This window comes from Oryza glaberrima, chromosome 11 (assembly GCF_000147395.1).
Source record: "Oryza glaberrima chromosome 11, OglaRS2, whole genome shotgun sequence".
NCBI classification, from domain to species: domain Eukaryota; kingdom Viridiplantae; phylum Streptophyta; class Magnoliopsida; order Poales; family Poaceae; genus Oryza; species Oryza glaberrima.
Window position 1 is genome coordinate 26,090,377 of NC_068336.1, and position 26,934 is coordinate 26,117,310.

General features: G+C 45.0%; 7 protein-coding genes and 1 long non-coding RNA gene across 8 annotated transcripts; 2 read left to right on the plus strand and 6 right to left on the minus strand.

Moving 5' to 3' along the window:
- Window positions 1-1,524: 1,524 nt before the first annotated feature.
- LOC127754357 (xylanase inhibitor protein 1) lies at window positions 1,525-2,638 on the plus strand. Its single transcript, XM_052279859.1, has one exon. The coding sequence runs from the start codon at window positions 1,611-1,613 to the stop codon at window positions 2,523-2,525; it is 915 nt and encodes a 304-aa protein (XP_052135819.1). The 5' UTR covers window positions 1,525-1,610; the 3' UTR covers window positions 2,526-2,638.
- A 1,037-nt stretch (window positions 2,639-3,675) lies between these two features.
- On the minus strand, window positions 3,676-4,873 carry LOC127754359 (xylanase inhibitor protein 1-like). Its single transcript, XM_052279862.1, has one exon. It carries the CDS (start codon window positions 4,795-4,797, stop codon window positions 3,895-3,897), a length of 903 nt encoding a protein of 300 aa, XP_052135822.1. The 5' UTR covers window positions 4,798-4,873; the 3' UTR covers window positions 3,676-3,894.
- A 1,647-nt stretch (window positions 4,874-6,520) lies between these two features.
- Window positions 6,521-7,691, minus strand: LOC127754358 (xylanase inhibitor protein 1-like). The gene has a single exon (XM_052279861.1). The coding sequence runs from the start codon at window positions 7,643-7,645 to the stop codon at window positions 6,740-6,742; it is 906 nt and encodes a 301-aa protein (XP_052135821.1). The 5' UTR covers window positions 7,646-7,691; the 3' UTR covers window positions 6,521-6,739.
- Window positions 7,692-8,460: 769 nt separating this feature from the next.
- Window positions 8,461-9,389, minus strand: LOC127754360 (xylanase inhibitor protein 1-like). The gene has a single exon (XM_052279863.1). It carries the CDS (start codon window positions 9,380-9,382, stop codon window positions 8,486-8,488), a length of 897 nt encoding a protein of 298 aa, XP_052135823.1. The 5' UTR covers window positions 9,383-9,389; the 3' UTR covers window positions 8,461-8,485.
- A 750-nt stretch (window positions 9,390-10,139) lies between these two features.
- Window positions 10,140-10,692, minus strand: LOC127754366 (zinc finger protein ZAT8-like). The gene has a single exon (XM_052279868.1). It carries the CDS (start codon window positions 10,638-10,640, stop codon window positions 10,140-10,142), a length of 501 nt encoding a protein of 166 aa, XP_052135828.1. The 5' UTR covers window positions 10,641-10,692.
- A 4,399-nt stretch (window positions 10,693-15,091) lies between these two features.
- LOC127754364 (zinc finger protein ZAT8-like) lies at window positions 15,092-15,920 on the minus strand. The gene has a single exon (XM_052279867.1). It carries the CDS (start codon window positions 15,813-15,815, stop codon window positions 15,300-15,302), a length of 516 nt encoding a protein of 171 aa, XP_052135827.1. The 5' UTR covers window positions 15,816-15,920; the 3' UTR covers window positions 15,092-15,299.
- A 2,196-nt stretch (window positions 15,921-18,116) lies between these two features.
- Window positions 18,117-19,479, minus strand: LOC127754369 (uncharacterized). Its single transcript, XR_008012811.1, has 2 exons — window positions 18,879-19,479; window positions 18,117-18,771 (listed from the first exon to the last, which is right to left on the minus strand). It is a non-coding gene; the product is annotated as an uncharacterized LOC127754369 (long non-coding RNA).
- A 2,865-nt stretch (window positions 19,480-22,344) lies between these two features.
- LOC127754356 (protein ALP1-like) lies at window positions 22,345-25,834 on the plus strand. The gene is made up of 2 exons (XM_052279858.1): window positions 22,345-22,876; window positions 24,416-25,834. Exons 1-2 carry the CDS (start codon window positions 22,735-22,737, stop codon window positions 25,447-25,449), a joined length of 1,176 nt encoding a protein of 391 aa, XP_052135818.1. The 5' UTR covers window positions 22,345-22,734; the 3' UTR covers window positions 25,450-25,834.
- Window positions 25,835-26,934: the final 1,100 nt, after the last annotated feature.

Here is a 26,934-nt window from a genome sequence, read left to right on the forward strand (position 1 = left end):
AGGTAATTAAACTGTTCGAACAGCCGTGCCCACGGTCATGGGCGGATGTGAGGTGATTCCTAGCGTAGTTTTGTTTGACTACTGCCTTGTGAAATTTGCTGTTGAGGAATGGGTTTGATGTTTGGAAAATCTGCGGCTGATGGGATCAGCCAGGCCCGGGTGGCCGTTTGAAAGCTGTTGGCCGGGTGCCAAACTTGATCAATTCAAAAGACTGATACATTGCACATACTCCGACCGGACACGACGCGCTGTCTCATCCGTGTCGTTTGAGAAGCACTCACTTAGCTGTTTCAAAAAGGAGTTTAAATAAAAATCAATTGCAAAAACAACAGCCTTTCCTTTGAAGCCTGCATTAAACACTTATTTCCCATGGCTTGCTGAGTACTCCCGTACTCACCCTTGCCCTATATACATAATCCCCCCCCAGTTGTTGAAGAAGATGAAGCGGATCCCGCTGACGAGGAGTTCTTCCAGGAGCAAGCCGGATACGATGAGTTTTAGGGTTTCGGCCTAGTTCCCAAGTCGCGCCTGTGATGTTTGGTTCAGTTCTTGGCTTCCGCTTCCCTTTTGAAATGCAGTTGTGAGCTCGGGATCTGTCCGTAGCCCAATATGACTGTACTCCTACTCTATAATAAAGAGACCTCTGTTGCTGTGATATTCTGTCTTCCTGTGATACCAGCACTGTTTCCTGGGACTGGTATCGATTAACAGGTTAATTTGGAGCGTCACGGGCTAGTTCCGCTCGGGACTAGTTCGGGGCGTGACATTTATATTTTGAGACAGCAGCATTAGTAACTTAATTTGCATTGATGATCACGTTGTCTTTTCTTTTTCTCTACCGTAAGATCTGGTTGACCCGCAGCAAATGGCGCCATTGCTCCCTCTTATTTTTATGCCCTCGCTCTTTGTTTTTTTTTTTACAGTACTTTATGGAAGGTTCGCGGTAAGATGCATATATTATTGGTCGCATAAAGAAGGCGTAGGCGCGCGCGTGGCCTTTGAATCATAGCTACCCTTAGCATGCGACTCGACTCATCACAACATGATCTAGCTAGTTCTAGCTGTCGTCCATCTTAGCTAGCTAACCTGCGGGTAGTTAGCAGCCATGGCGTCGATCGACGAGAGGTAGACGACGACGATATCCATATCCATATGCATGCATGGACAACGCATATACCATGGAATAGATGGGTTCGACCAACTTTAATTTGATGGCTACCTTCTGTTTCCATTAACCTTTCATCATTCCATTCGTGCACGCGCCCGCATGTACATGTTCCGCTGTTTTCCATCGATCCATCAACAGCATGCATATGCAGCTGCACCCTGTTTCAGTTATTTCCAATCACCAATGCATTGCATATATTAATCCAGATCGAGGCACACAAGAACAGACTATAGCTACCTATATCTATCTTGTTATTTCTACCTAGACCTTAATTAACTCGTTCCGTTCATCCATGATCCATCTATATATAGACGTCACCCGTGCCTCCATTCTTCACACCAAAAATCATCCCCAATCTTACATCAACTACCTACTTCCTACGTAGCCCAGTAACTATACATTATTAAGGTTAACCAGTAACTAACTAAGGCACACGTACGCAATGGTGGCGCTCGGACGCCGTTCATGGCTGGTCCCGCTGGCCATGGTGCTCGCCGTCTCCAGCTGCCTCGCCGGCCCGGCGATGGCCGCCGGAAAGACCGGGCAGATGACCGTGTTCTGGGGCCGTAACAAGAACGAGGGCACCCTCAAGGAGACCTGCGACACCGGCCTCTACACCACCGTCGTCATCTCCTTCTACAGCGTGTTCGGCCACGGCCGCTACTGGGGCGACCTCTCCGGCCACGACCTCCGCGTCATCGGCGCCGACATCAAGCACTGCCAGTCCAAGAACGTCTTCGTCTTCCTCTCCATCGGCGGCGCCGGCAAGGACTACTCCCTCCCCACCTCCCAGTCCGCCGCCGACGTCGCCGACAACATCTGGAACGCCCACATGGACGGCCGCCGCCCCGGCGTGTTCCGCCCCTTCGGCGACGCCGCCGTCGACGGCATCGACTTCTTCATCGACCAGGGCGCGCCCGACCACTACGACGACCTCGCCCGCAACCTCTACGCCTACAACAAGATGTACCGCGCCCGGACGCCGGTGAGGCTGACGGCGACGGTGCGGTGCGCGTTCCCGGACCCGAGGATGAAGAAGGCGCTGGACACCAAGCTGTTCGAGCGCATCCACGTCCGCTTCTACGACGACGCCACCTGCTCCTACAACCACGCCGGGCTCGCCGGCGTCATGGCGCAGTGGAACAAGTGGACGGCGAAGTACCCCGGCAGCGACGTCTACCTGGGCCTCGCCGCGGCGAACGTGCCGGGGAAGAAGGACAACGTGTTCATCAAGCAGCTCTACTACGATCTGCTTCCCAACGTGCAGAAGGCGAAAAACTACGGTGGAATCATGCTCTGGGACAGGTTCTACGACAAGCAGACCGGTTACGGCAAAACCGTCAAGTACTGGGCTTAATTAATTAATTAATTAATTAACCTACTACTACTATTTACTGCTACTATGCGTTAATTTGTGCGTGTGTGTTTGAGAATAAAAAATGTTGGCGTGTGTGTGTTGGTTTTTTTATGTAGTGTATACGAATAAAACGAGATCCATACGTAACGATCGAGATCTCGAGTTGTTTGTTTGTTGGTCATCAATCGAATAAAGTGTATGAACAATAAAGCACAAATGTTTATTACGTAATTTTGTCTAATGTTAACATTCATTTGCTTGCCGCATTGCTTTCTTGGGATGGAATGAATACTGCAAAGAGAAACTCTGTTATTGAACAAGCTAACTGAGGAGACAGTGGTTTCGAAGAAAAGTGTGTGATTCGTTCTAAACCCAGGCTAATCCTGCTGTTTTAGGGTCTTTAATCTTTTATGTAGTAGTATCTGTTATCATTTCTGGTCAAAGTACGAAAGAATCTTTTGAATTTTCAGTTTTCTTGAGCGTGTTGCCTGATCATTTAACGGCTCAATACGAGATGACGTGACTGGAAAATCATTCTGAAAATGACGGAAGGATAGTCAATTTTGTGACGCAAATTAATCAACAAATAATAGTCTTGTAGAAAGTACGTGTAGCAGTTCTCTTTGAAAAAGTGTTTGAGCACCGAAAACCATTCCACGGAGGTTTGTTGATACCACAACAACCGAGCGGCTGTCGATGAAAACTAATCAATTTTATCAAAAAAAAAAGAATTTAGTGTGGTTTTAATTTAATTTGGCCGATTTGTCGATTAATTTCTAAATACAAACTGACTCAATAAAGCCCATAACCGCTATAACTAAGCAGTTATCGACGTTTTTTTTGGAAGTGTAGTGGCATTCGCATCCCATTTATACATTTTGTCTCAAAAAATTTTAGATGTTGCTTGAAAATTTTTGAACTGTTTTTTTATTTATTTCCTTGGGTTAAATAGTATTTAGCCCCTCATGTACCACTTGGTACAAACCCTGCATCCATAGCATTGATTTAATGTTGTTTGAGAAAGGTGATGCAGTGATTTTATCTCTTCACATCATCACATGATACTAGGCATGCTCTGTTTCCTCTGTTTCACTTTCCCTGTTTTATGTAAAGAAAACTACTGTCACCAATGTTCAGGAGCGAAGCTGTATAAATTATCATTCATAGATTTTATTTCTTCACGTGATAATGTGATACACTAACATCAAGTATATATAGTAGTCTAGTTAACATGCATGTATACCACTCGGTGTACACCAAAGTTTTTGCAAGGATTAAACATCTGGAAACTCAAATTAAACTTGGTATGAAACCACATAGCATAAGCAGTGCAGCTGATCCGAAATATAATGAAACGGATCGATCAGAGTCAGAGCATGCCTTTGATGGTCTGACCGTAGCGGCTCCTCCTGTCGAAGTGTCGGTTCCAGAGCACGACGCCGCCGTAGTTGGGCGTCCCGCGCACCAGCGGCAGCGCGTCGAACACCAGCGCCGCCGGGTTGATCCACCCGTCGCTCGCCGCGTCCCACGCCGCCGGCAGCCCGACGTGGACGCTCGCGTTCGCGTACCTCGCCGTCCACCCCAGCCACGCCCCGTAGAACGGCCGCCGCTCCGACGAGTCGTACGAGCACCTCCTGTCGTCGTAGAACCGCACGTGGATCCGCCCGACCATCCCCGTCGCCGCCGCCGCCTCGCCGCTCGTCTCCTGCCCGTCCATGCACCGCACCGTCGCCGTCAGGAGGACGCCGCCGCGTTCGCCGAGGCGCGTGGCAAGCTCGTCGTAGTTGGCCGACCCGCCGTGGTCGATGTAGAGGTCGATGCCGTCGACCACGGCGTCGCCGAAGGGGCGGAACACGCCATGGCGGCCGCCGCCGAGGTAGGCGTGCCAGAGGTGGTCGGCGACGTCCTTGGCCGACCTGGGCGTCGGGAGGGAGTAGTGGTCGCCGTCGCCGCCGATGGAGAGGAGCACGGTGACGTTCTTGGCGTGCTGGCAGTGCTTGATGTCGGCGCCGACGCCGGCGACGGGGTGGCCGGAGAGATCGGCCCAGTAGCGGCCGTGGCCGAAGACGGTGAGGAAGGAGATGATGACGGTGTTGTAGATGCCGGTGTCGCAGGCCTCCCGGAGAGAGCCCTCGTCCTTGTTCCGGCCCCAGAAGACGGTGAGCTCGCCTGACTTGTCGGCGGCGGCCAGCCCGGTGCCGGCGAGGATGAGGAGCACTATAACAACAAATGAGAGCGGCAATGCACGGCGCCGTTGTGACGACGACGCCATTTGGAAATGGAATTAGAATTGGATTTGAATTTGTTTGATATATTCTTTGATCTTTTTTGTTGTTGTGTGAACGATTTGTGAAAATCTGTCATGCATGTTCATGCTACTTATAGTGTGTTAAGTGAGCTACTGTCGATCGATTTGTCAGCTCGATTAATTGTTTTCAGTGGTCGAATTCCCGTCTTTTAATTCTGTGTATCGATCGTTATCTGCGCCGCTGCCATTTTTCATTGACTAAAGACGATTGTTGTGTGCGCCTAACTATACACAAGTTGCTTGTAATTAATGACAAAACCAAAGGATGTCTCCTTATGAACAAATGGAATTTTTTCAGTATAGGGCGCATCTATAGGGTCAGACCCTAATTAGATTATTCAATCTTAGCTAAATTATGCATGTGAGCTATGTCTCCCATAATTATTTTTGCGTTTGTCACTACTATGTATCTCTAGTCTATTCTTGTGTGCCGAAGTATATACTGTTCATTTCATATATATGGCCGTACGTGCGACGACATCATTGACTGATCGACGAGCGCAAGTCTTTGAGCTAAAAGAGAGTTGCATTTGTCAAATGACCCGCATTCTAGATATACTTGTATAGTACTACGTACATGTTATCAGCTGTCTAGCACTGATTAGTTTTCAGATGACGCACGTTGATGATTGAGATCCGTCTTTGACATGGCCGGGGGGATAGTTTGGTTTGCGTCGGAACTGTGTTTTAAGCCCTTTCGAAAATGTGAATAGTTACCATTCATTTCAAATTCCTTTTTAAACAAAATAAAATACTCCATCCGTTTCATATTATAAGTCGTTTTGATTTTTTTTCCTTGTCAAATTTCTTTACGTTTTGACTAGGTTTATAAAAAAATATAGTAGCATTTTTTAACACAAAACAAACTTATTATCAAAATATATTCGATGCTAGATTTAATGAAATTAATTTGATGTTTAAAATATTGCTAATTTTTTCTATAAATTTAGTCAAACTGAACGAAGTTTGACTAGAAAAAACTCAAAGCGACTTATAATATGAAATGGAGGAAATACCATTCATTTTTTTTAACAATCCCGGCGAAATTCCTTTTTAACAAAATAGGTCATTGCGTTTTATATTGTTCTATAAATACAAATGATGAAATTTAAGCTAAATCCAAATTGTATGGTGAATATTTGTAGATTAATATATGACACTGAGATGAAAATTTCATTCATTCTCTTTTTCTTTGCGATTACAAACAAGACATTCGCTAGGAGTGATTTGTCCATGCGTTCTTCATTTTGGGTGATTTGGGACATTGTTTTGGGGATTTAGGTTAGATGAATCGGCTCGATTTGAGCCGGTAGCATTTTTTTTGGGTCCTTAAAAATCAAAGGCGTGTCGGTTCTATACTCAAAATCAGCACATATAAGGTTAGGCATAAGTACCACCAAATTGGTATCGACCGAGAAACCGGTACTAGTCCAACTGGTATCGATAAGGGATTGTGTACTAGTGTATGCTCCCTAACACATGCATACTCATTGAGATAGAGATTGGTGATGGCTATAACTTTATCACTACGCATGCCCTCTATCAAAGTAACATGTAAATACGTTATACCGCCACATCCATGTGTCCTATGGGACATCCCTTCAAGGGATCAAAATAATTTTCACATATATAGCCCAAGCCCCAATCTCCAAACTCTTGATAAGAAATACAACTAGAAGCAGATACGTAGTGCATACTTGATTTTATTGTTCATGTACCTTGATTTTCAAGCATACAGCTGAGAGACACTCACAAATTACATATGCGCACACGCACACACGCTACCATACAAATTCAAAGCTGACTCCTCGATTATTATACACAATCATGCATATACTATTGGGAAGAAGTTGAAGCTCCGATGAATCGAAGCAGCAATGGCGGCCGGATTGAATGTGAGAGTCGATCAAACGAAGTCCTTGAGCGCCCTGCCATAGTAGTTATCGTAGGCTTTGTCGGCGCCTCGGTCCCACAGCATGGCGCCGCCGTAGTTGCTCGCCGTCTGCGCCCTCTGCATCACGCCGTAGTAGAGCGACTCCGGGTTTATCCAGTCCGCCGCCGTCTCCTCCGCCGGCAGCCCCACGTACACCTGGCTCGCCGGGAACCGCGACGTCCACGCGTCCCAGTCCACCCAGTCGAACAGGCTCCTCCGCCCCTCGCCGTCGGTCTTGTTCGTGCACGCCGCGTCGCCGTAGAACCGCGGGTGGATGCGCCGCACCAGCCCCGTCCCCAGCGCCGCCGCCGCGTTCGCGTCCGGGTACACGCACCTCGGCGTCGCCGTCAGCAGCACCGGCTTGCCGCGGTAGCCGGCGAGGCGCCGGACCAGCACGTCGTAGTTCGCCGGCCCGCCGTGGTCGATGTAGAGGTCGACGCCGTCAAGCACCGCGTCGCCGAAGGGGCGGAAGACGCCCCTGCGGCCGCCGCCGAGGTAGGCGTGCCAGAGGTGGTCGGCGACGTCCTTGGCCGAATTGGGCGTGGGGAGAGAGTACTGGTAGCCGTCGCCGCCGACGGAGAGGAGGACGGGGATGTTCTTGGACTGGCAGTGCTTGACGTCGGCGCCGACTCGGGAGACGTCGTGGCCGGAGAGGTCGGTCCAGTAGCGGCCGTGGCCGAAGACGCTGAAGAAGGAGATGATGACGGTGGTGTAGATGCCGGTGTCGCAGGCCTCCTTCAGTGAGCCCTCCGTCTTGTTGCGGCCCCAGAAGACGGCGATCTCGCCGGTCTTACCGGTGGCGGTGGCGAGGCACGGGAGGAAGACGACGACGGCTACTAGCATCGTCGTCGTCAAGAGACTCATGTGGCGGCGCGCCATGGCTGATATGATACGATGGCTTAATTTGTACGTGGTGTGAACTGTGAAGGCATCGCCGGCGAGATGAGTAGGTATTTATAAGCAGCCATGGCCATGGCCATGCAGAAGATAAGGGCGCTGGGTGGTCGTCGTCAATGGCGTGCCGGTGCCGCCTGCAGACAAATCCAGGCGCGGACGCCGCGGAAATCGGCGACCAAACTACACATGGAGACGGACTGCAGGTTGTGGTTTTGTTCCAAGACAAGTCAAATTTAAGTCAACAACTTGTAAACAGGACGAAACGTGAGGCTGGTTTAATGGTTTTTGTCATAACAAATGGTTACATGATATATGCCAATGTGACAACAATTTGTCATTCTCTGCCTGAAGAATATATACGCCTGGAACATGCATAAAAAAAAACGGAATATTGTTTTCAAGGCTGACCCATACCAAAATGCATGTATTAGTAGCCGCATACACATAACCAACCAATAATCCAATGTAACTATGATAAACAGCACAGTGAACCATGAACCATTGAGTAATTAGGGGAAGAAAATTTCATCCATTAGAGATTTTAATTTTTTGGCGTGCTATCTAAATGATCATGAAAGTAATTAAACAATATGGATCATCACTCTACAAACATAAAAATTCAAACCTGACATACAAAGTTATAGCAAAAATATATGAGTATATTTGTTTTTTCCCCAATTTGTCTAAGTTGAATTCAAACCCGTATATTGGTGGCGTGATATATTATATATTGATTTATCATATTTTTTTATAATTATTTTTTATTTTGTATGATATTCAGGAAAATCCTCATAAGACATGAAAATCCATCTCCAGTAATAATCAGACAATGTCTTTGATGGCATGGCCAAATCCGGTGACCTTGTCGTAGTAGCGATCCCAGAGCATGACGCCGCCGTAGTTGGCGTCGTCCTGCACCGACGACAGCACGCTCTGCCGCAGCATCTGCGGGTCCACGAACCCGCTCATCTCCTCCATCGCCGGCCACCCCACGTGCACCCGCGCCGCCGGGAACCTCGACGTCCACGTCCTCCACGCGCCCCAGAACGGCCGCGTCTCGAAGTAGTTGTAGTCGCACGAGCTCTCGTTGTAGAACCGCACGTGCAGCCGCTCGAACAGCGACAGCGTCTTCATCGTCTCCACCTCGTCGTCGAACAGCGCCAGCGAGCACGCCGGCGACGCCGTCAGGCGCACCGCCGGCTTCTCGCGACCGAAGCTCCTCAGGCGCCTGGCGAGCTCGTCGTAGTGGCCCCACCGGCCGCGGTCGACGTAGACGTCGACGCCGTCGAGCACGGCGTCGCCGAACGGGCGGGACACGCCCCTGCGGCCGCCGCCGAGGTAGGCGTGCCACAGGTGTTCGGCCACGTCCTGCGCCGACTTGGCGGTGGGCAGCGAGTACTGGTCGCCGGCGCCGCCGATGGAGAGGAGGACGGTGACGTTCTTGGCCTTTTGGCAGTGCTTGATGTCGGCGCCGACGCCGGCCAGCGGGTGGCCGGAGAGGTCGGTCCGGTAGCGGCCGTGGCCGAAGACGCTGAGGAAGGAGATGACGACGGTGGTGTAGAGGCCGGTGTCGCAGGTCGAACGCAATGAGCCCTCGTCCTTGTTCCGGCCCCAGATGACGGTGAGCTCGCCGGTCTTGCCGGCGGCGGCTGCGCCATTGATGATGAGGAGCACGAGCAAGCTGCAATACAGAGATGGCCGGAGTTGGAGCTTCGACATCTTCTCGTTCTTGATCGGGCCGATGATACAACACACACACTCACACTAATTCAGTTCATTCAGTATACATATTGAAGTCAGTGACACAGTCAGTATATGTAGCTCACTGATCACTAGCTAGACATACCGTACGTACGTACGGATCGTGTTGGCGCCGTGTACAAATAATTGAAGTCAGTCGATCGGTCTCTTCCTGTGTGCTGCAGATAACACAGGATGCAGTGCATGCATGTATACAAGGGAATGCAGAGAAAAAGATTGTTGAGCTGGCTAGATCGAGAACGAAATAATCAGCTGCAACTTTGGTCATAATCTGGGTGGCATGCTATTGAGTTGTGTACAGTACATAGGAAATATTAAAGATCGATTTCATTCAAATGAGTCCAATCTTTGGTTGCTTGGTTCTTGTTCATCTGCTTGATTTGAGGCAGGAGCGGTACCTTGACCAAACAAAATCCTACTGACTAAAACTTTAATTCGTGCTTGCGTGCGTGTTTCTGAGTCATCAGCGCGCGTGAGGAAGGGAAGCTTATCACAAATACTAACTTGGTAGGAAAAAAAAAGTTTATTAAGTAGTGCATAACTGCATCCACATTGTCATAGGCTAAACATTGTATCTGTTTTATTGATTCCTAAATATTTTTTTGTACTTAATTAATGGTTGTAGTTTTTTCTTTGTAGCATTTTCCAAGACAGTACGGTATATAGCGCACTGCGCACAGCACATAACCACTGTATATTGAGTGTATCTAAAGTTCTAAACGAAGAGATCAAGCAGCTGCAGGGTGGAATTGGGCCGTACTTCTGGCATGATGATCTGCTTATGGCCCAGATCAATATTTCTAGGCCGATGCCTCCTCATGTGGCCACCTAAAGCCTGGCCCATCTGAAAGCCCAACCCACACACCTCGCACGCGTGGATTAGAGGCTTGGACGGGCCGGGCCGCCGCTTGTTTGTAGTGGGCCGGAGGTGGCTGGTCCGGTGGCCGCCGAGCGCCTGGTGCGACGGGAACCGCCGCCCGCACGTCCGGCACTCGAACGCCGCCGCCTCCTCGTCCCGCCGGCGATGACGCCGCTTCCGCCGCCGTGGCTCCGCGTCCTCCTCATCGCCGGACGATGACATCGCCGTCGTCGAGCCGCACGCCAGCGACAGCGAGAGCTGCACGTCGAGCTCCGCGAGCTGGCTAAGTTGGTTATCGTCGTCTTCTTCCTCGAGCTCGAGCTGCAGATCACTAGTGTAGTCCTCCTGCTGGTCCATGGCGGTGACGACGACGAAGACGTCGCTATCTCTCGCGAACGCAAAGGTTACACTTACACTTACACTTCACTAGCTTGGGTTAATTAACAAAAGATTAGATTCAGGTGAAGCGGCCAAGCCATCATAGCATATATTTATAGAGAGATCTATCGATGGATCGAATATATAATAATGCATGTGTAGTGTTAATCAGTGTGTGACATGCATATATGCAAGGGTGTCAAGCAAGAAACTACTCGTAAGAGATAGAGATGGAATATGTTCCATGCTTCCATTTCGGTTTGATTTACACGTAGGTACGAGAATCATGCAAGCCGCGTGTACCACTAGATCTATTAATTTCAGTGTAATTAATTACTAGCAGCGTCGTCAAGTCCTCAGTCCATGCTTGTATTTTCTTGCAGGGTACTTAAATTAGGATATCTGGATTTGGATAGCTCCGGTCCTAATTAACTTAGTGAGCAAGTTTGTGGTAACTACTCCTATAGCAGAGAAATTAATGCGGAAGTACTTACCATTAAGTCATCCATCACAACACAAACTGTTAATTAGCATGGCTGTAGTTATTAGTTGGTACTCTCCTTTAATTCGCTTCCAATGAGATATAGTAGTAAGAGCAAGTTTAATAATATAGCCAACTACTAGCTCCAATTCATCTATAGCCAATCTAATAGCTCATTCATACAATAGTTACATACTATACTATTAATATTTGGTCTCACCTGTCATACACACAATGTGTCTTGGAGTCTGTGTTACAGCTGACTACAAATCTGTAACCCGCTGCTCTTCTCTCTCCTTATTTATGTTCTTAAAATATGTTTGCAGCTGGCTTATAGTCTACTATTGTACTTGCTCTAATAGCTTAAAGATTTCGAAGCTGTTTGTTTAATTGGATACTATGTCAAAATATTAGTAATACCAAAACCTAAGTAAGTTTTGGTAATGCCAACTTTTTAGTAACTCTACGTGTCTTGTTGGCATACTTTGGTAGTAAATCAAACACTAGCAATGTTACTATTTAAATTGCCATCAACTCAATAGGTATATTTTGGCTTCAAACCAAAATGGTCCCTCTCAAGCTATCTTTGCCTGGGAGAAGCATCAAAATGTTGATGATATCGTAGATACATGGCTCCATCCACCCAAGCCAGGTTGAAATTAAATCTAATGTTCACAAATATTGCGTGCGCATGGACGTGCTTTTAATAGGATTTTAGTGAAATTAAAGATTTACCGTTGGTGTTGTACTCACTAGTTAGAGTGTGCGTATATATACTATGCATGTGTATCTCCGTGTAATAAATTTTTTTATTGCTTGTTTAATTTATAGATGTGTTGCAAATAATTAATTAAGCAATATGTGGTATGAAAGAACATGGGAATAATTAATGGCATGAATCAATACATTAATTAGTTTAGAATAAGACAAGGAATTAGCTAGCTTCTAGTGCTATAGGAACCTTTTGCTAGCTTATGACTTAAGTTGTGGGTAGGTCAAGCTAGCTATAGCTACTTAGCTAGTATCCTGGAAATTAAACGAGCTATACTATAGTATGGCTATGTTATGTTTAGTTCAGTGTAAAGATTGGATTTTGGTTAAAATTAAAGGTGATGTGACTGAAAAGTTGTGTGTGTATGATAGGTTGATGTGATGGAAAAGAACTGAAATTTGGATCCAAACTTTAAATCTAAAAACACAGGCTATACTTATTAAGCCATCACTCATGCAGGACCGCTCGTTACGTGTTGTAGATGAGATTCAGATCTTAGATTGTTCCTACAGTGGGATGCCAACCAAAAACGATGGGCCAATCGATCGAATCAAAATTAATATTAATTAAGAAACTTATCTGTTACGAAGTTGCTTCGAAATTGCATGGTGATCTATCGAATTCGTTGATATTTCTTTTTGTTTTTTTAAGACTATTCAGCCATTCATTCATTAATAGTATAGCAGTACACTACTAGCTAGTGCCCAGTGACACAAAAAAAACTGACCTGTCAACAACAAGCAAATTTCATGGAAATTCTGCAGCATATATGCTGTACTCCGGTAGCTTCCATCGTCCATCGTTTAATTAGTTGCTTAGATTTCCACCAATCAAACAACTGCGATGCGTCGTCGATCGCATGCATATGCGTTAATTAATTAGCTCATATGTTGATCGACGACGACAAGCTGATCAGTAGTACCATGTACTGCTAGCTACTTGGCATTGTACTGTACTAGCAACGAACGTAATCTACATTGACCTTGTCGCATTATTTTAACTATACTCTCTCCATTTTATATTACTTATCATTTTAGCTTAATTTATCCTATATAAAACTTTCATATGTCTGACAATCAAATTTAGACATTCATAAAGTTTAAAATTATGAGTGTTATATTTTGGATTCATTATAGTAAGAAATACTTTCATAATACATCATTGGTATATATATTGTTAAATTATAGAAAATTTTAAAAATTAATGGTCAATATAAAAATGTTTAAATTAAAAAACTAAAACAATAAATAATTTGGAACAGATGGAGTACTTAATTAGTTTCGGATAGCTACTAGCTGTTTAGCTTGTAGTATAAGATGTGATATGCATATATTAGCGTATTAATTAGTCACCGTTTAGATTCCAACTTTTGCCTTCAAACTTTTGACTTTTCCATCACATCGAACTTTCCTACACACACAAACTTTCAACTTTTTCGTCACATCGTTTCAATTTTTTCAAACTTCTAATTTTGGCGTGGAACTAAACACATCCTTAGTGCGACAGTACATTACCGTGTTATATAGCAAGCGCGTCGATCGGTCGCGTACGCGTACATAGTTAAAATTGAAGGATGCATATATATAAACAAATGGACAATTCTGTATTTTCTCTTGACTAGAAAAAATGCCCGTGTGTTACAACGGGTAAAGTCTATTTTAATCTTATTATTGTTATATGGTTTAGTTAACATGAAATTCAATATGGGAGTTCACTTGGATATATATTTAAAATAAATCATGAGCTGCAGTTAGGAGTGCGATCGTCTCAAGTTAGCATGCAAGTTTTTTTAAACAGATTTCTTATATGATTCTTTCTGTATTACCAAAAGTGAACGATATTAAAAACCGACTCAAATATGGATATTGTCGGAGATATGGGCCCGGGGGTATGCGGAGTAAGGGGAATCTACCTTCCTATCCTCCCGCGTGGCCCTACAGCTTGGCCCTACGGCCGCACCTCGCGAATCGCGGGAGCACCCGGGGGCCTCGGGGTGCCACGTCATGGCCCTCGGGCCCTTGCGCCGTTTGCCCCGAGGCGCCCGCCCAGCTGCCATGTGGCGGGGAGGGGGAGCAAGCAGAGGAGGGACCCAGGCTGTACCGCCATCAATGCGTGCGGCGCCCCAACTGCCCCTCGCCGTATTAAATGTGGCGAGGGGCAGACGTGCGGAGCCGCCCGATTGACGCACGTCGGTCAGGAGTGACATGTCTGTGACCGGCCTGTCGCCAGTCACATCTGACTGGACGGGCAACCGTGCCCCCACGTCGCCTCTGTCCCCGGCGGAGTGGAGATAGGTATGACCCGTCCCGTCAAGAGGCATGATTCGGAGCTCCCTCCACGAGAAGGATGGTCGCCGCCAGTCTTCACCCATTTATAAGGGAATGACAGGGTTGTCCCCCGTGTCAGGCGGGGGACGGCGTTGGGTCCCGCTCAAGGATGAGCCGAGGTTAGCTTCCGGATGAAGGCACGGGACGAGACCCGGTCAAGATAGGGTGGGTCCCCGCCCTGATAGAGGAGTAGGTAGAGGCAGTGCATGTGGTATCCCCTTGAGATATAAAAGGAGGACCTAGACCACCGAGCAAGAGGACGAGACCCAATAGACTTAAGCTCTAGGAAGAGAAAGCAGGCGAGCTCTCCAGAGTTTAGGGACCTTTGTAATACTCATCGATAATTCCACACACAGGAGTAGGTTCTTACGCTCGATAGCGGCCTGAACCTGTATAACCCCGACGCCCAAGTGTGTTTTAGGAGGATTCGAGGCGGAACACAATCTCCCGAAGCGAGCCTCTTCCCCCGGCCGAACTCAAAAAGGGGGTCTCACGATCTCCCGCTAGAGAGGGTTACCCCTCGACAGATATATATTTCCAAAAGCAAATGAACTTAAAAACCGACTCATACACGGATGACGTACCAAAATACCGGCAAAAACATCTTCAATTTTTATAATAGTAGAGAAGAGATATAGATTAAAAGCAAAACATAAAATTACAACCGACTTAAACACGGATGACGAACTGCGGATATGATAACAAATATCACGACGATCATATCATGGAAACCACCAATAATCACATAAAAAAATCTGGAACGAAAACAACCATTTTCAAGAACAATATATATATAGTGGTTGAACTTGAAACATGTTCCATTGAACGAACACAATTAAAATCACGTGTATTTAATCATTGAAAAAATATAATTGAACATTACAAAATCAAAAACGAACTTAATTGGTATTGTATCTTGTGGCGTATACGTGTGTATATATATCTAGCTATAAGCATGTTGCGTGTTTGTATACCACTCCACAACAAACTTAATTATTATTGACATTAATTAATCACTGGTTTTATTCAATTCATATATTGATTTGTCCATTAGCCACTCACAAAAAGTGGATGAAATTATAATTGTGCACGTCGTCGTCGTCGTCGTCACGCTCTTCCGACGAGGAGCCGGACATTGTCGCCGCCGCCGCCGCCGCCGTCCACGTCGTGGACATTGTGCCATTACGACTCACCAGCGGCCGGTGGCGGCGCATGTGCCCGCCGAGCGCCTGGCCGGTGGCGAATACCTTGCCGCACATGTCGCACCGGTGAACAACCGGCGTCGAGGCGCCGCCGCCACCGCCGGCGCCGAGCTTGCCGGGGCGCGCGCCGAGGAGGAGGTCAAGGCCGTCGGCGCGCACCCGCGGCCGCTTGTGGCTGGTCCGGTGGCCGCCGAGAGCCTGGAACGTGGAGAACCGCCGCCCGCATGTCCGGCACTGGAACGCGCCGCCGTCGAGGTGCACCCGCTTCACGCCGCCGCCGCCCTTGGCGATCACCTTGCTCGCCGGCGACAGTGTCAGCACCAGCATTAGCTTCACCGGCGATCGTGTCGTCGTATTGGTGGCCACTTCCATCGTCAGTGAAATCACTAAACTAATGAGCTTATAAAGCTTATTAAATATAATATTAATTAACACCTTAATTGCTGCATGCAAAATCAAAGTGTCAATCAGCTAGTAGCAAACTAGCTACCGAATGTTCTAATGTGAAGACATGGCATGATATATATAGAGGTTGGGGCGTTGACCCAAAGTCAACGTCAAGCTCGAGGCAGTACAGATATGCATGTGTGAAATTGCGTTTGTGTTTCATCGACTTTTAGTTGGAGCGTGCAAACGTACGTACGCTTGTGACGACACAATCTTACGCACTAGTGAGCGCGTTCAGCTCGCATCCCACCGTCCGTTCTGCCTTGAGATTCGTGCGGTAGTTTCTGGGAAGCTACGTGCACATGGATTCTTGCACACGGAAATATTATCTTGTGGATAGCTAGTATGCAATGCCGTGTTTACAAAGGCCGAATTCCCTTGGGTTTGCATATGTGTGGATACGATGTTGTCATTGCAAATGGGAACAAGAACTTAAGCGTGTGTTGCATCTTCAATTTCCTTGTTCGTTGGTGAAGTGACATGTGCCACATGCATCTTCTATCTTCCATAGTTGAAGAGTATTAATTTGTACTACTCAATATCCACTATCCAAAAAAAACAAATATTAATGACCTAGACTTAACATCGAATCAAGAAACGGGCTAACCAATTGACTCAGAATGAGAGTCAGACTTAATATGTTTAACAAATAATTAACAGAAAGTGGATAGCAAAAACGCTGAACTAAAACTCTATTTCTTTGCTTCTAGTCGTGTTGTCTCCTAGAAGGAGGAAATTAACCATGTAAAATGTTCTACTGGCCATTAACTTGTGTGTCACATGATAACTATTTAAGCAATCCATGTTATCATCTTGATGTTTACTAGTTCAAAATTATTAAATTATTAAATCATGGAAAATATCATAATTGAGATTTCAGGACAACTTGGTATTTAGTATTACTTTTAAATTATAAGATACTAGTTAAAAACTGAGTCTGCAGACTAATTACAACTAAACTTAAGCGTGTTGGATATTCAAAATGTTCATCTTTTCTTGTTTGTTGGTGAAGTGGCATGCATATCTTTCTCTGGTAGGAGAGTGTTAGTTTGTACTTAATATCAATTAATGACCAAGACTTAAGATTTAGTAATGCATCTTGTTCGGTTGGTTGGATATGGACCAGAGAAACTTGTGTACTGGCTAAAACCAATGGTGAGACTGAGACTTTGTTTATCAAATCAGAGGAAGTGTATGACAAAAATACTTAACTTGAACACTGTTTTGATAATATATAAAAAGGCAAACAGTGAGCTAAATTTGCTTCCAGCCGTGTTGTCTCCCACTGGGAGGAAACTTACTTAGATTTGGTCCATGTTGATTTACATATTCAATCTTGTGAAGGAACAAGAAGGAACTCATCAATTGTTTTATGGAAGTGATACACAAATACGCTGTCAATCTATGTAGGCTACAATGATTATCGGTTTCGGGTACAGGTATCCCTTTGTTGAAGGTTCATTCAAGTTTAAAATTACCTGATATTTTAGAAGTAACTTATAGGCAATTGGGCATTTTCACAACAGAACAATACAATGACTTTGTTCTAAAGTCACCAGTCAAAATTAAATACGAGACAAACCTGTGGCTTTTGCCTATCCAAGTGGTTGAATGCACTAGTGAATTTAGTTTGCCGTTTGGTAGCTACGAAACTGATCAAAGCCAAGTTGAGCATTCAAATACATTTGGATGCAATTAATTAATTAGGCTAGTGTATTAATTGTTAGGAGTCCTATGCTTCCAGAAGAGCCAAAGAAGATAGTTGAAAAAGTAAATGGTTATCCAGAGGAAAAGTACTTCATGTAATTGATGAGAGTAAGACCAGGCAGCTAGTTAATTGTAGACTCAATTGCAGAAGTTACAGAGAAATACATTCAGAAATAGCTGTAGATGGGGTAAAATATACGGCCAGTGGTAGTCAACGAGCATACGCAGTCGTATATATGTACAATTGCAACGAATTGAAACAATCAATCATGTGAACACCAGGTAGAAAGAGACGTCAAATTATAGGTTAAATCGACCTTGCATTAGATATTTACAATTAGAGATCTTTACAGTGGAGTATGCTGGAAAACTGCGTGAATGATGCTGTTAAATTGTTAGTACTGAATTAATTCCAATTGGGCCGTCTTGGCGATAAATTTCTAATGGGCTTTTTATTCGTCGGCTGCTTGATCAAACACAGACTGGCTGAAAAAAACGGAATTATTGAGGAGGAAAAAGTACACCAAAGGTCCCTCAACTTGTCATCGGGATAAAAAAACATCCTCGAACCACAAAACCAGATATACGGGATCCTTTAACTATACTAAACCGCTCACAACAGGTCCCTCGGTGGTTTTGATCCCGATTTTATCTTACGTAGTTGCTGAGTCAGCATGGAACCCACGTAAGTCCCACACGTCAGCCTGTCCACGTCAACCTCCTCTTTTTTTCCCTCTTCTCTCCCATCCTCTTCTCTCTCACTCTTCTTCTCTCTGGGACTCCGAGCAGGACGGCGCCGCCGGCCGACGGGTGGGGAGGAAGCCGGTGGCGGGGGAAGCAAGGCAGCGGCGGCGGCGGCAGCTTCCTCTCCGTGCTCGCCGACGAGGAGGAGCGGCGGGCGACCGCGGCGGCGGAGCTGGAGCCACACGCGCGCCGGCGGAGGCGCGGGGAGGCCGGCGAGCTCGTCGGCTTGGCATACGCATGTGGCTTACATACGCATGCTGGCCGCTTACATGCCAAATATTTCATCGAATGCGTTGAAAGCTTCAGAGAGAATGCTCCAATCAGCCAGGAATTCAGTGATGAGTGATGACACCAAGATGAGACTTCGGAATATTTATCCGCGATTATTCAGAGTTCACTGGGTGCGTGCACTGGTGTATGTGTATCAGAGCTGTCATGCAAAAATGCCAAAAACAACTATGTCAACTTCATGTTCTTCAACATATCACTCAGTTTTGGCACTGCATTTCACTTAGAAGAACCAGACACTAAACTAACCTTTGCAAAATTCCTTGTGATTTCAGTCAAAAAAAAAATTCCTTGTGATCCGTCCACATCAAAGCAGACAAATGGCTAGCTCCACGCTATTTAACCGGCCGGCATGTTTTAACCGGGCGGCGCCGTCATGGAGATCCTGAGCCGGAGCCTGCAGAGCATGCCGGCGAGCCCTGACGTGAGCGCCTATTTCTCCGGCGACCGCGGTGGCGGAGCTGGAGCCACACGCGCGGCCGTTGTCGCCGCTTCTTCCCGGATGAGAAGCCGACGAGGGAGGGGAATCAGAGAAGAGAGGAGACTACGCCGATTGCTACCTTGCATGCTCGACCTCGCTGCTGCTTCCTGCCGCCACTGCCGTCGTCGGCGTTGCCGCCGCCGTCGCTTCTTCTTGGACGGGAAGCTGATGAGGGAGGGGAAGCGTGGAGGGAGGAGGGAGGATGTCGGCGACGGCTGCTACCTCGCGCGCTTGACCTCGCCGTCGCCTGGGCACACGCGCGGTCACCGCCGCTTCTCGCGTGGGCGCCGATCTGGAAGCGACGAGAAACAGCGAGAAAGAGAGAGAGGAGGAAGAGGGGGGAAAGAGATAGGGCGCTGACTGTACATCCTCACGCTGACTCAGCAGCCACGTCGGATAAAACGGTTTTGTAAGCTGAGGGATGTTTGTGGTTGAAGGATGATTTTGTAATTCGATGACAAGTTGAGGGACCTTCGATGTACTTTTTCCTATTGAGGAAGATAGGCCCAACAAGAGGAAGGCCTAATATAGAAGCAGCCCAAGAGCCCGGATTCTTATGGTCGGGTGACCAACGCAATCCATGGCATTTTCTTTTTCCAGATAGAATGAAATGGAACGGTGAATGATATGATTTAAAAAACTTATTATTACAATACTTCTTATAAAACCCATTTAAAATTTATTTATGGACTTATAGCAGTTAATTTATTGTTTGCACTCTTAAATAATTATCGCAAAATCACTCGGATTTTCAGCCAATTTTTCGGGAAAAGTATACATTGTGGTACGTGTAGTTGATCTCAAACTAAAACCACACAAAGTGATCGAATTTCGTGCAGATGAGGCCCATCCATTTGTGCGCATGGCAACATACATACTCCATATATTTGCTGCTTGATATGATCGATATCGACTTATCTGAACGTCAAGATCGATCGTGCCCCATGAATGACGGATCGATCAATTTATTATTGTTTCTTGTCTCCATCATATATAATCCTCTTCTGTTCATCAAACACTTGGAAGCCTTTTTGATACACAACAAGGGCCGTGTTTAAAAGATTAACTTAGGGCTAATTTTGAAAGCTAATGTTTAGTTATGAATTGGTAGACTAAACATTAGTCTAAGGTGGCATGTTTGGATTCATGGGCTAATTCAAGACTAAAAGGTAGAGAGAGAGTAGAAAGAGAAGGGAGAGAAGGAGAGAGAGAGCTGCTTTTTGATGGTCCCCACATAAAATTAGCCCATTAACACCTCTTAGAGGGGCTAATATTTTGAGGGGGGCTAATTCATATTAGCTTAAAATTAGCCCACATGTTTGGATCCTTAAAGACTAATTTGAGGCTAAAAGGTGATGGCTAAACATTAGCCCATGGAATCAAACAGGGCCAAGGTGACAAGGATAAAACGGACGCACACAACATATATATCCATCTGAAACCACACTTATATGTGCCACAAGAATCCACAGAATACGGAATAAATATTTCCTTCTTGTCGAATAGTTCCATGTATATCCAGAAGATAAAATTAAAAATTGAGGAAATAGATATCCAAATGAAATTGTCAATAAACATGAAGCTTAATTAATAAGGGTCAGTTTGTTTTTTTCGGGGGAGGGGTAGAAGAGATTAGGAGTTATATGGAGGGCTAGGCATATAGCAGTTTTGGTGGGATGGAAGATCGAGAGAACTCCCTACTTTTCTCCTTTACGTTGCCTAAACAATACTTAGCCTTCTCTTTTCTAAGCAAAACTTAATCTCTATCTAAAGTCTGTGTCGATTCCCACCATCTTTACAAATAAAAGATTAAAAAATCAAATTCCCAGACATCACCATCAATTCTCTCGTCTAAACTCTTAATATTCTTACTCAACTTGCCAAACTTAGTGCTATTATAGATGATTAGTATATATTTCCCCTGTTTCGTATCATATGACCCTTTGGTTTGCCCTAAAGCGAACCTCTTTAATTTTTTTTATCAAATTTATAAAATAATAAGACAACATTTTAAAAATAAATAAATATATTACAAAATATAATCGATAGTGGATTTTATGAAACTAATTTGGTGTTGTAATGTTGTTATATTTTTTTATAAACTTTGTAAGGTTTTATGCCCATAGCTTCTCGGAAAGAAGAAGAGTCATTGTCATTATGACAAACATAAAATGACTTGTAATATGAAACAGAGAGGGAGTTGAATGATTTCACTTCACAAATTTGCCTATGTGGCAGGTAACCACCAATTTATTCCTGTCCACTTCAAACTTGAAGCTTAAATTTTGTCGTCATTTTGTGATCTACAGAACCTTTTATATACTCAGAAGTGTAGGTTGGAATATGAATGTACATCTCTTTGTATTTTCCTCACTTTTACCCCTACTTACTAAGAACTTTATATTGTGTTGGTGGTCATTAGTTTGTGCATCCTTTTTTGTTTTGTGCTCTTTGTTAAGAGAATGTTTTGTGCTCTCCGAGAGGTTTGGTTATGCTTTTTGTTAGACGAATATTGTAATAAATGACTAGGATTTATTCCATCGTCTAAAAAAATCTACTATTTGTATTGATAACTCATGCAACTATAAATTTAGTGCACAACGTGTAGTGTGAACCACGACTCTTGGTTGGTGCAAGTCACGGTGTGAACCCTTTTTCTCCTTCACAAACTTGGATAATGGCAATGATCAGCTAATGGTGACCCCAATTTTGTTCAATAATAGTATATTCTTTTGTGAAAGAGACCCAATTTTTTGTCATGTAATTTGAGTCCACATCATCATAGTACCCTACTCTTATACTCCTCTATACAAATACAACTACAATATTCATCTATACTTTTATATGTCATGATCGTTAACTCAAATCTCTCGTAATGCAGATATAACAACGAGACAAAAAAAGAAAATCACAATTTTATAGTCAACTAGTACCAAATAAGCCAAAAATTACCCTTATCCTAAGGACACATCTACATCGTCAAATTAAGCGAATGACGTTTCTTATCTTAATTAAATCATTCTACACAAAATCCTCGATCCGACTCAAATTATTCCCCATTTAAACAAGATTGTTTAAGATAACCTCCATTCCTTCACGCACCACACTACACTCAAACGTACCTCCATACATATTTGTATACACATACAAATTGATTATACATAAGTTCCTATACAAGATACATACAACATGAAACTACTACATCTACAAATAAAGAGAGAGGTGGAGAAAAGAAAGAACTCCATCTTCATAGTTCCATCCAACATCCAGGCAAAGGCAGAGCCATCCTTGGCTTCCCAAAAACTCTCTTTTTTCTCTTCTCCCTTCCTTTGGTGCTTCTCCTCCTCCTCCATCCTCTCCTCTTCACCTTGCTTCCTCCCCATCCAAAGCTTACAACTTGACGAGACACGCACACGCGCTCCCATGTCCTGTAGCCTCCTCTCTATGTCAAGCCACTCCGCCCCCTCGCCGTCGCAGCCGTGAGACATCCCTCCGCGCCGCGGCGAGACTTCCCCTGTGTCCATGTTCGCCGCTGCTTCTTGATTCGTTCAGGTCTCGTGACAAACTTGCTTCTCCTCCTGATTTAATTTGTCCGGTGCGGGAAGGGAAGCCTCCCTCTGCAGCATGGCGCCGTTGCGCGGGGCCAAGCGCCGGAGGAAGGCGGCGGCGGAGAAGAAGGCTGCAATGGCGGCGGCCGCTGCGGCGGGTGGCGCGCCCGGAGCAGGCGGCGGCGACTGGTGGGACGGCTTCTGCATGCGGATGTCAGGTGCGTGCATCTCTCTGAGTCTGTCTGTCTGTCTGTCTGTCTGCGGCGGCGGCGGCGGTGGTGGTGGCCGCCGTACGTCTCGGTGAGATTTGTGCAGATTGCGTGGCACGTTGGTGGCTGCTCTGGTGCCGATTTTTTTTTTTAGATCTAATTTGCATCGGGTTCGAATTCTTGGAGAGCTGAAGTAATCTTGTGCTTTATCGATCATATCAAGGAGCGGTTATAAACTTATTATAAATGGTGGTACTGCAATACCACTGTCTGTCTGGTGATGCTGCATTCTGATGGATGAACAGCCACTTTAGTCTTACGATTTGTTTAGGACACCTGCTGCTGTTGCTGATTATATCAGTTCCGAATCGTAGAGAATTTTGAGCTATCAATTCAGATCAATCGATTATTCTGATTACTATCAGAAAGTTGATATGCTCGTGCAGTTATCATGTCTAGCAAACTGAGTATGGTTTCAGAGCAAATGCAGGCTGCAGACACCATGAAATTGAAAGATAATTGCTTGTTTGATTACTGATGCTAGTCATTGCTTCTTGTGTATGTTCACATTTTCCAAGCTAAATGCGAGAGAATAATTCCTGTCACAGTAGATGTGTTCTGCACTTCTGTATTGGCTATATGGAAAGCTCCTGATCAGTCCATAAAAAAGGCGAGATGTACTATAGCTACTCTTCCTCTAAGTATGCCGTGCTAGTTTGCAACTGTTGTTGTAAACAATAGCCAGAATTGGTTTCAAACTCTTGCTAGATGGTAGGGAGTTACATTTTTTTTGGGGACCAAAGTACTGCAGGGATAGCCCCCACAGTATTGTGGTACCATTTTCTTCCAAGTTGCAAAGTTTCTTTAGTCCTGATTTCGTGGGTTAGTAATATCACATTGAGAGAAGCACATTTCCGCAAAAGGGTAGTATTGATTTTTCTGACTATCTTAAGACTTCAGCGAAGAGAGATGGATTCTAAGTTATTACATATATCTAAACGCAGGCAACTAAAAGACTTAAGAACTTACATATACTATTATTCAATGATTGAGCTTTCTGCTAGTTGTATTTGTTTAATTAACTGCAAACAAGTTTGTAAAACAGCTTAATGTTTATCCAAATCGCAACATATACTGATGCATTTTCTGCAATATGCGTGGTCTTCTATGCTGAAGTGGATTAATTTTGTGTGACTAACTTTTATGCCGGATTACTGGGCATGCTAACTTTTAGTTTTAGAAAGTGCTAGCTGCTATGGGTTGTGGAATGGATAATTTGTTTATTGTTGGTGCTACTTTCTTATTTAGGTGTATTGCTGCATGTCGGTATATATGTTCTTCACTTAGGTTTCTATATCATCAGTTGAATTAAAATAGCCTGAAAATCCCTCTACCTGTCAAATGCCTCTGTGATCGATTTAGCAAAACTTAAGTGGTATTTATTATTACAAGTAAACCTTCAAACACTTCAATTTTTTTAGCGCTGGCAGAATAGAGCTCCTTCCTAACAAATTGCAATTTTTGAACCATTTTTTATTTCCTTTTCAGGAACCTTGTCTGGTATACAGGATGCACAAAGATTTGAGTTTATCTTCAAAATGCCAAGGAGAACCTTCAACTACATCTGTGGTTTGGTGAGAGATGAAATGATGGTGAGGTCTAGCAGCTATACCTTTCTTGATGGGAAGGTGCTGTCTTTAGAAGATCGGGTGGCGGTAGCTCTGATAAGGTTGAATTCTGGCGGATCACTAGTGACTGTAGGATCTGCTGTTGGTGTAAACCACTCAACCGTGTCACTGATAACTTGGAGGTTTGTTGAGGCTATGGAGGAGCGAGCAAGCCACCATTTGCGGTGGCCAGATTCCAGTGAAGTGGAGAAGATCAAATCCATGTTTGAGAAGATACACGGTTTGCCAAACTGCTGCGGTGTTGTAGACACAACACATATCACAATGTGCCTTTCTTCAGCTGAGCCAAACTGTAAGGTCTGGCTAGACCATGAGAAAAATTACAGCATGGTCTTGCAAGCTGTTATCAGTCCAGATATGAGGTTCATGGACATTGTGACAGGATGGCCTGGTAGCATGAAAGAGTCGAGCATTTTGCATAGCTCTGGTCTTTTCAAGATGTGCGAGAAAGGAGCACGGCTTAACGGCAGCAAGATGGTAGTGTCAGATGGGTCAGAAATTGGTGAATACATAATTGGTGATGCAGGATACCCCCTTCTTCCCTGGCTTCTCACACCGTACCAAGAAAAGGACCTCTCAGATTCCAAACTGGAGTTCAATAAGAGACACGCTGCGGCCATAACCGTTGCTCCAAGGACATTGGCGAACTTCAAGGACACATGGAAATTCCTGCATGGCGAGATGTGGCGCCCCGACAAGCACAGGCTGCCTCGGATAATCCATGTGTGCTGCATGCTGCACAACATAATCATATGCCTTCAGGATGCAACCATCGACGAGGCAGCCATGTCGAACGATCACGACGCGAATTACAAGCAGCAGGTGTGCCAGTTAGCAGATGAGAATGCTGTGAGGGTGAGGGACAAACTGTCTGAGCACTTGGTCAGCAGGTGAGGACAAGAGAAGAAAGAGGGTGTGGATGTCCTGAAGAAACTGAACCTTCTTAGTCTGCTGCAGCCTGCAGCTGAGTCTTTTAGCTGTGAGTTTCAGTTTTGATGAGTTTGTTTATTTCTTTTAGGGGAGAAAGGGGTAGTGCTAAACTGCTAATTAGTCAGCCAGTTGTGACAAATGAAAACCCAACTGTAACCGTAGAGCTCTCCAGCTCGCCCCTGTGATGTGAATTACATTTGATTACTTTGGTTCTGAATGAAAAATGTCATACAGATCAAAGCTAAAGTTGAACTGCGGAAGCTATGTGTGAAATCATTGGCATGATTAATATTTGTGATAAACAATTGGCTTTGCAAATGATTTAATCAATGAATTTGTTTGAGAATATGTATGCATGTTGATGTGAGTGCGTGTGACTAATGTGGGTCAGGTTGTGATATCTGTGCCCAAAAAACGGTTGTTTTATCTGATTATGTGCAGGTGACTTAATGTCAGCCTTAGTCAATGGTGAGGACCGAGACTATGCTCAGGAGGAGCAAAGGTCTAGTGCGGTCGGGATATCATGTGAAAAGGTGACTAGAGTCATAATTCTTGGAGATCAACTTTGGTCAACTATAGGAACCGAAACTAGACTTAAGGAGGAGTTGAGATCCAGACGGTTAAGGATGCCAGGTGACGAAGTTGGATACGAGATGGCACACGGTGGATGGACACACCGTATGAGAGAGATCTTCGCAACCGGCTTCACGAGGTATGCGTGCAAGCGTCGATGTTCGTGAAGAAAATTGAGGAAGAGGATATTGTGCTACAGTACATGTGACACTGTAGCGGCATGTATGGATGGTATCGATGCATGCATGTGTGTGTTGGCTGTTTGGGAGGCAGGCAGCATGCAGCGGTTCGGCAGGCAGAGCTGGGTCGGTTGGCTGCAGGCCGAGTCGGCAAGGTGGCAGTCCGACTCGGTTGGCTTTTGGTGTGGCTGCAGGTTTTGGAGAGTTTGAGAGAATTACAAATTTCGTACGTTGTAATTTGATTTGGTAATCGACGGATAGAGTCCTACTGAAACTAGAGTCCTATTCCTGTTTTGAGTAGGAGATTTTCAGTATAAATAAAGAGGGAGGCTATGCTTTGAGGGTAAGCAAGTTTGAGAGGTTAGATAGGGTTTCATGAGAAACTTTTAAGGAGTGTAGTAGCTGCAACTTGTGAATAATATACTTGAGCAATAAAGATCATATCCAATCACTAAGGCATCGACGATCTCTTCTAGTTTCGTAAGTTTTATGTTTATGTTTGGTTTTGGTATTAGCTTGTGATTGTTAGTTTTGCTACGATCTTGTTCAAGTTAATTCATCCAAAATCTTTTTAATACTTCATAGATCAGATCTGGAAAGTTTCGTTAGTTGGTTCTTGCTAGATTCGAATTTTGCTTAAGTTTTAGGTTTTGTTTAGATTTGCTGAAATTCTGAGACAGCTGACTTTCGAGGGTAT

Coding starts and splice junctions, on each gene's coding strand:
- LOC127754356 (XM_052279858.1), top strand. CDS start 22,735: ATGGCGCCGTTGCGCGGGGCCAAGCGCCGGAGGAAGGCGGCGGCGGAG. Junction 22,877..24,415: donor CTTCTGCATGCGGATGTCAG/GTGCGTGCATCT, acceptor TTTCCTTTTCAG/GAACCTTGTCTGGTATACAG.
- LOC127754359 (XM_052279862.1), bottom strand. CDS start 4,797: ATGGCGTCGTCGTCACAACGGCGCCGTGCATTGCCGCTCTCATTTGTT.
- LOC127754357 (XM_052279859.1), top strand. CDS start 1,611: ATGGTGGCGCTCGGACGCCGTTCATGGCTGGTCCCGCTGGCCATGGTG.
- LOC127754364 (XM_052279867.1), bottom strand. CDS start 15,815: ATGGAAGTGGCCACCAATACGACGACACGATCGCCGGTGAAGCTAATG.
- LOC127754358 (XM_052279861.1), bottom strand. CDS start 7,645: ATGGCGCGCCGCCACATGAGTCTCTTGACGACGACGATGCTAGTAGCC.
- LOC127754366 (XM_052279868.1), bottom strand. CDS start 10,640: ATGGACCAGCAGGAGGACTACACTAGTGATCTGCAGCTCGAGCTCGAG.
- LOC127754360 (XM_052279863.1), bottom strand. CDS start 9,382: ATGTCGAAGCTCCAACTCCGGCCATCTCTGTATTGCAGCTTGCTCGTG.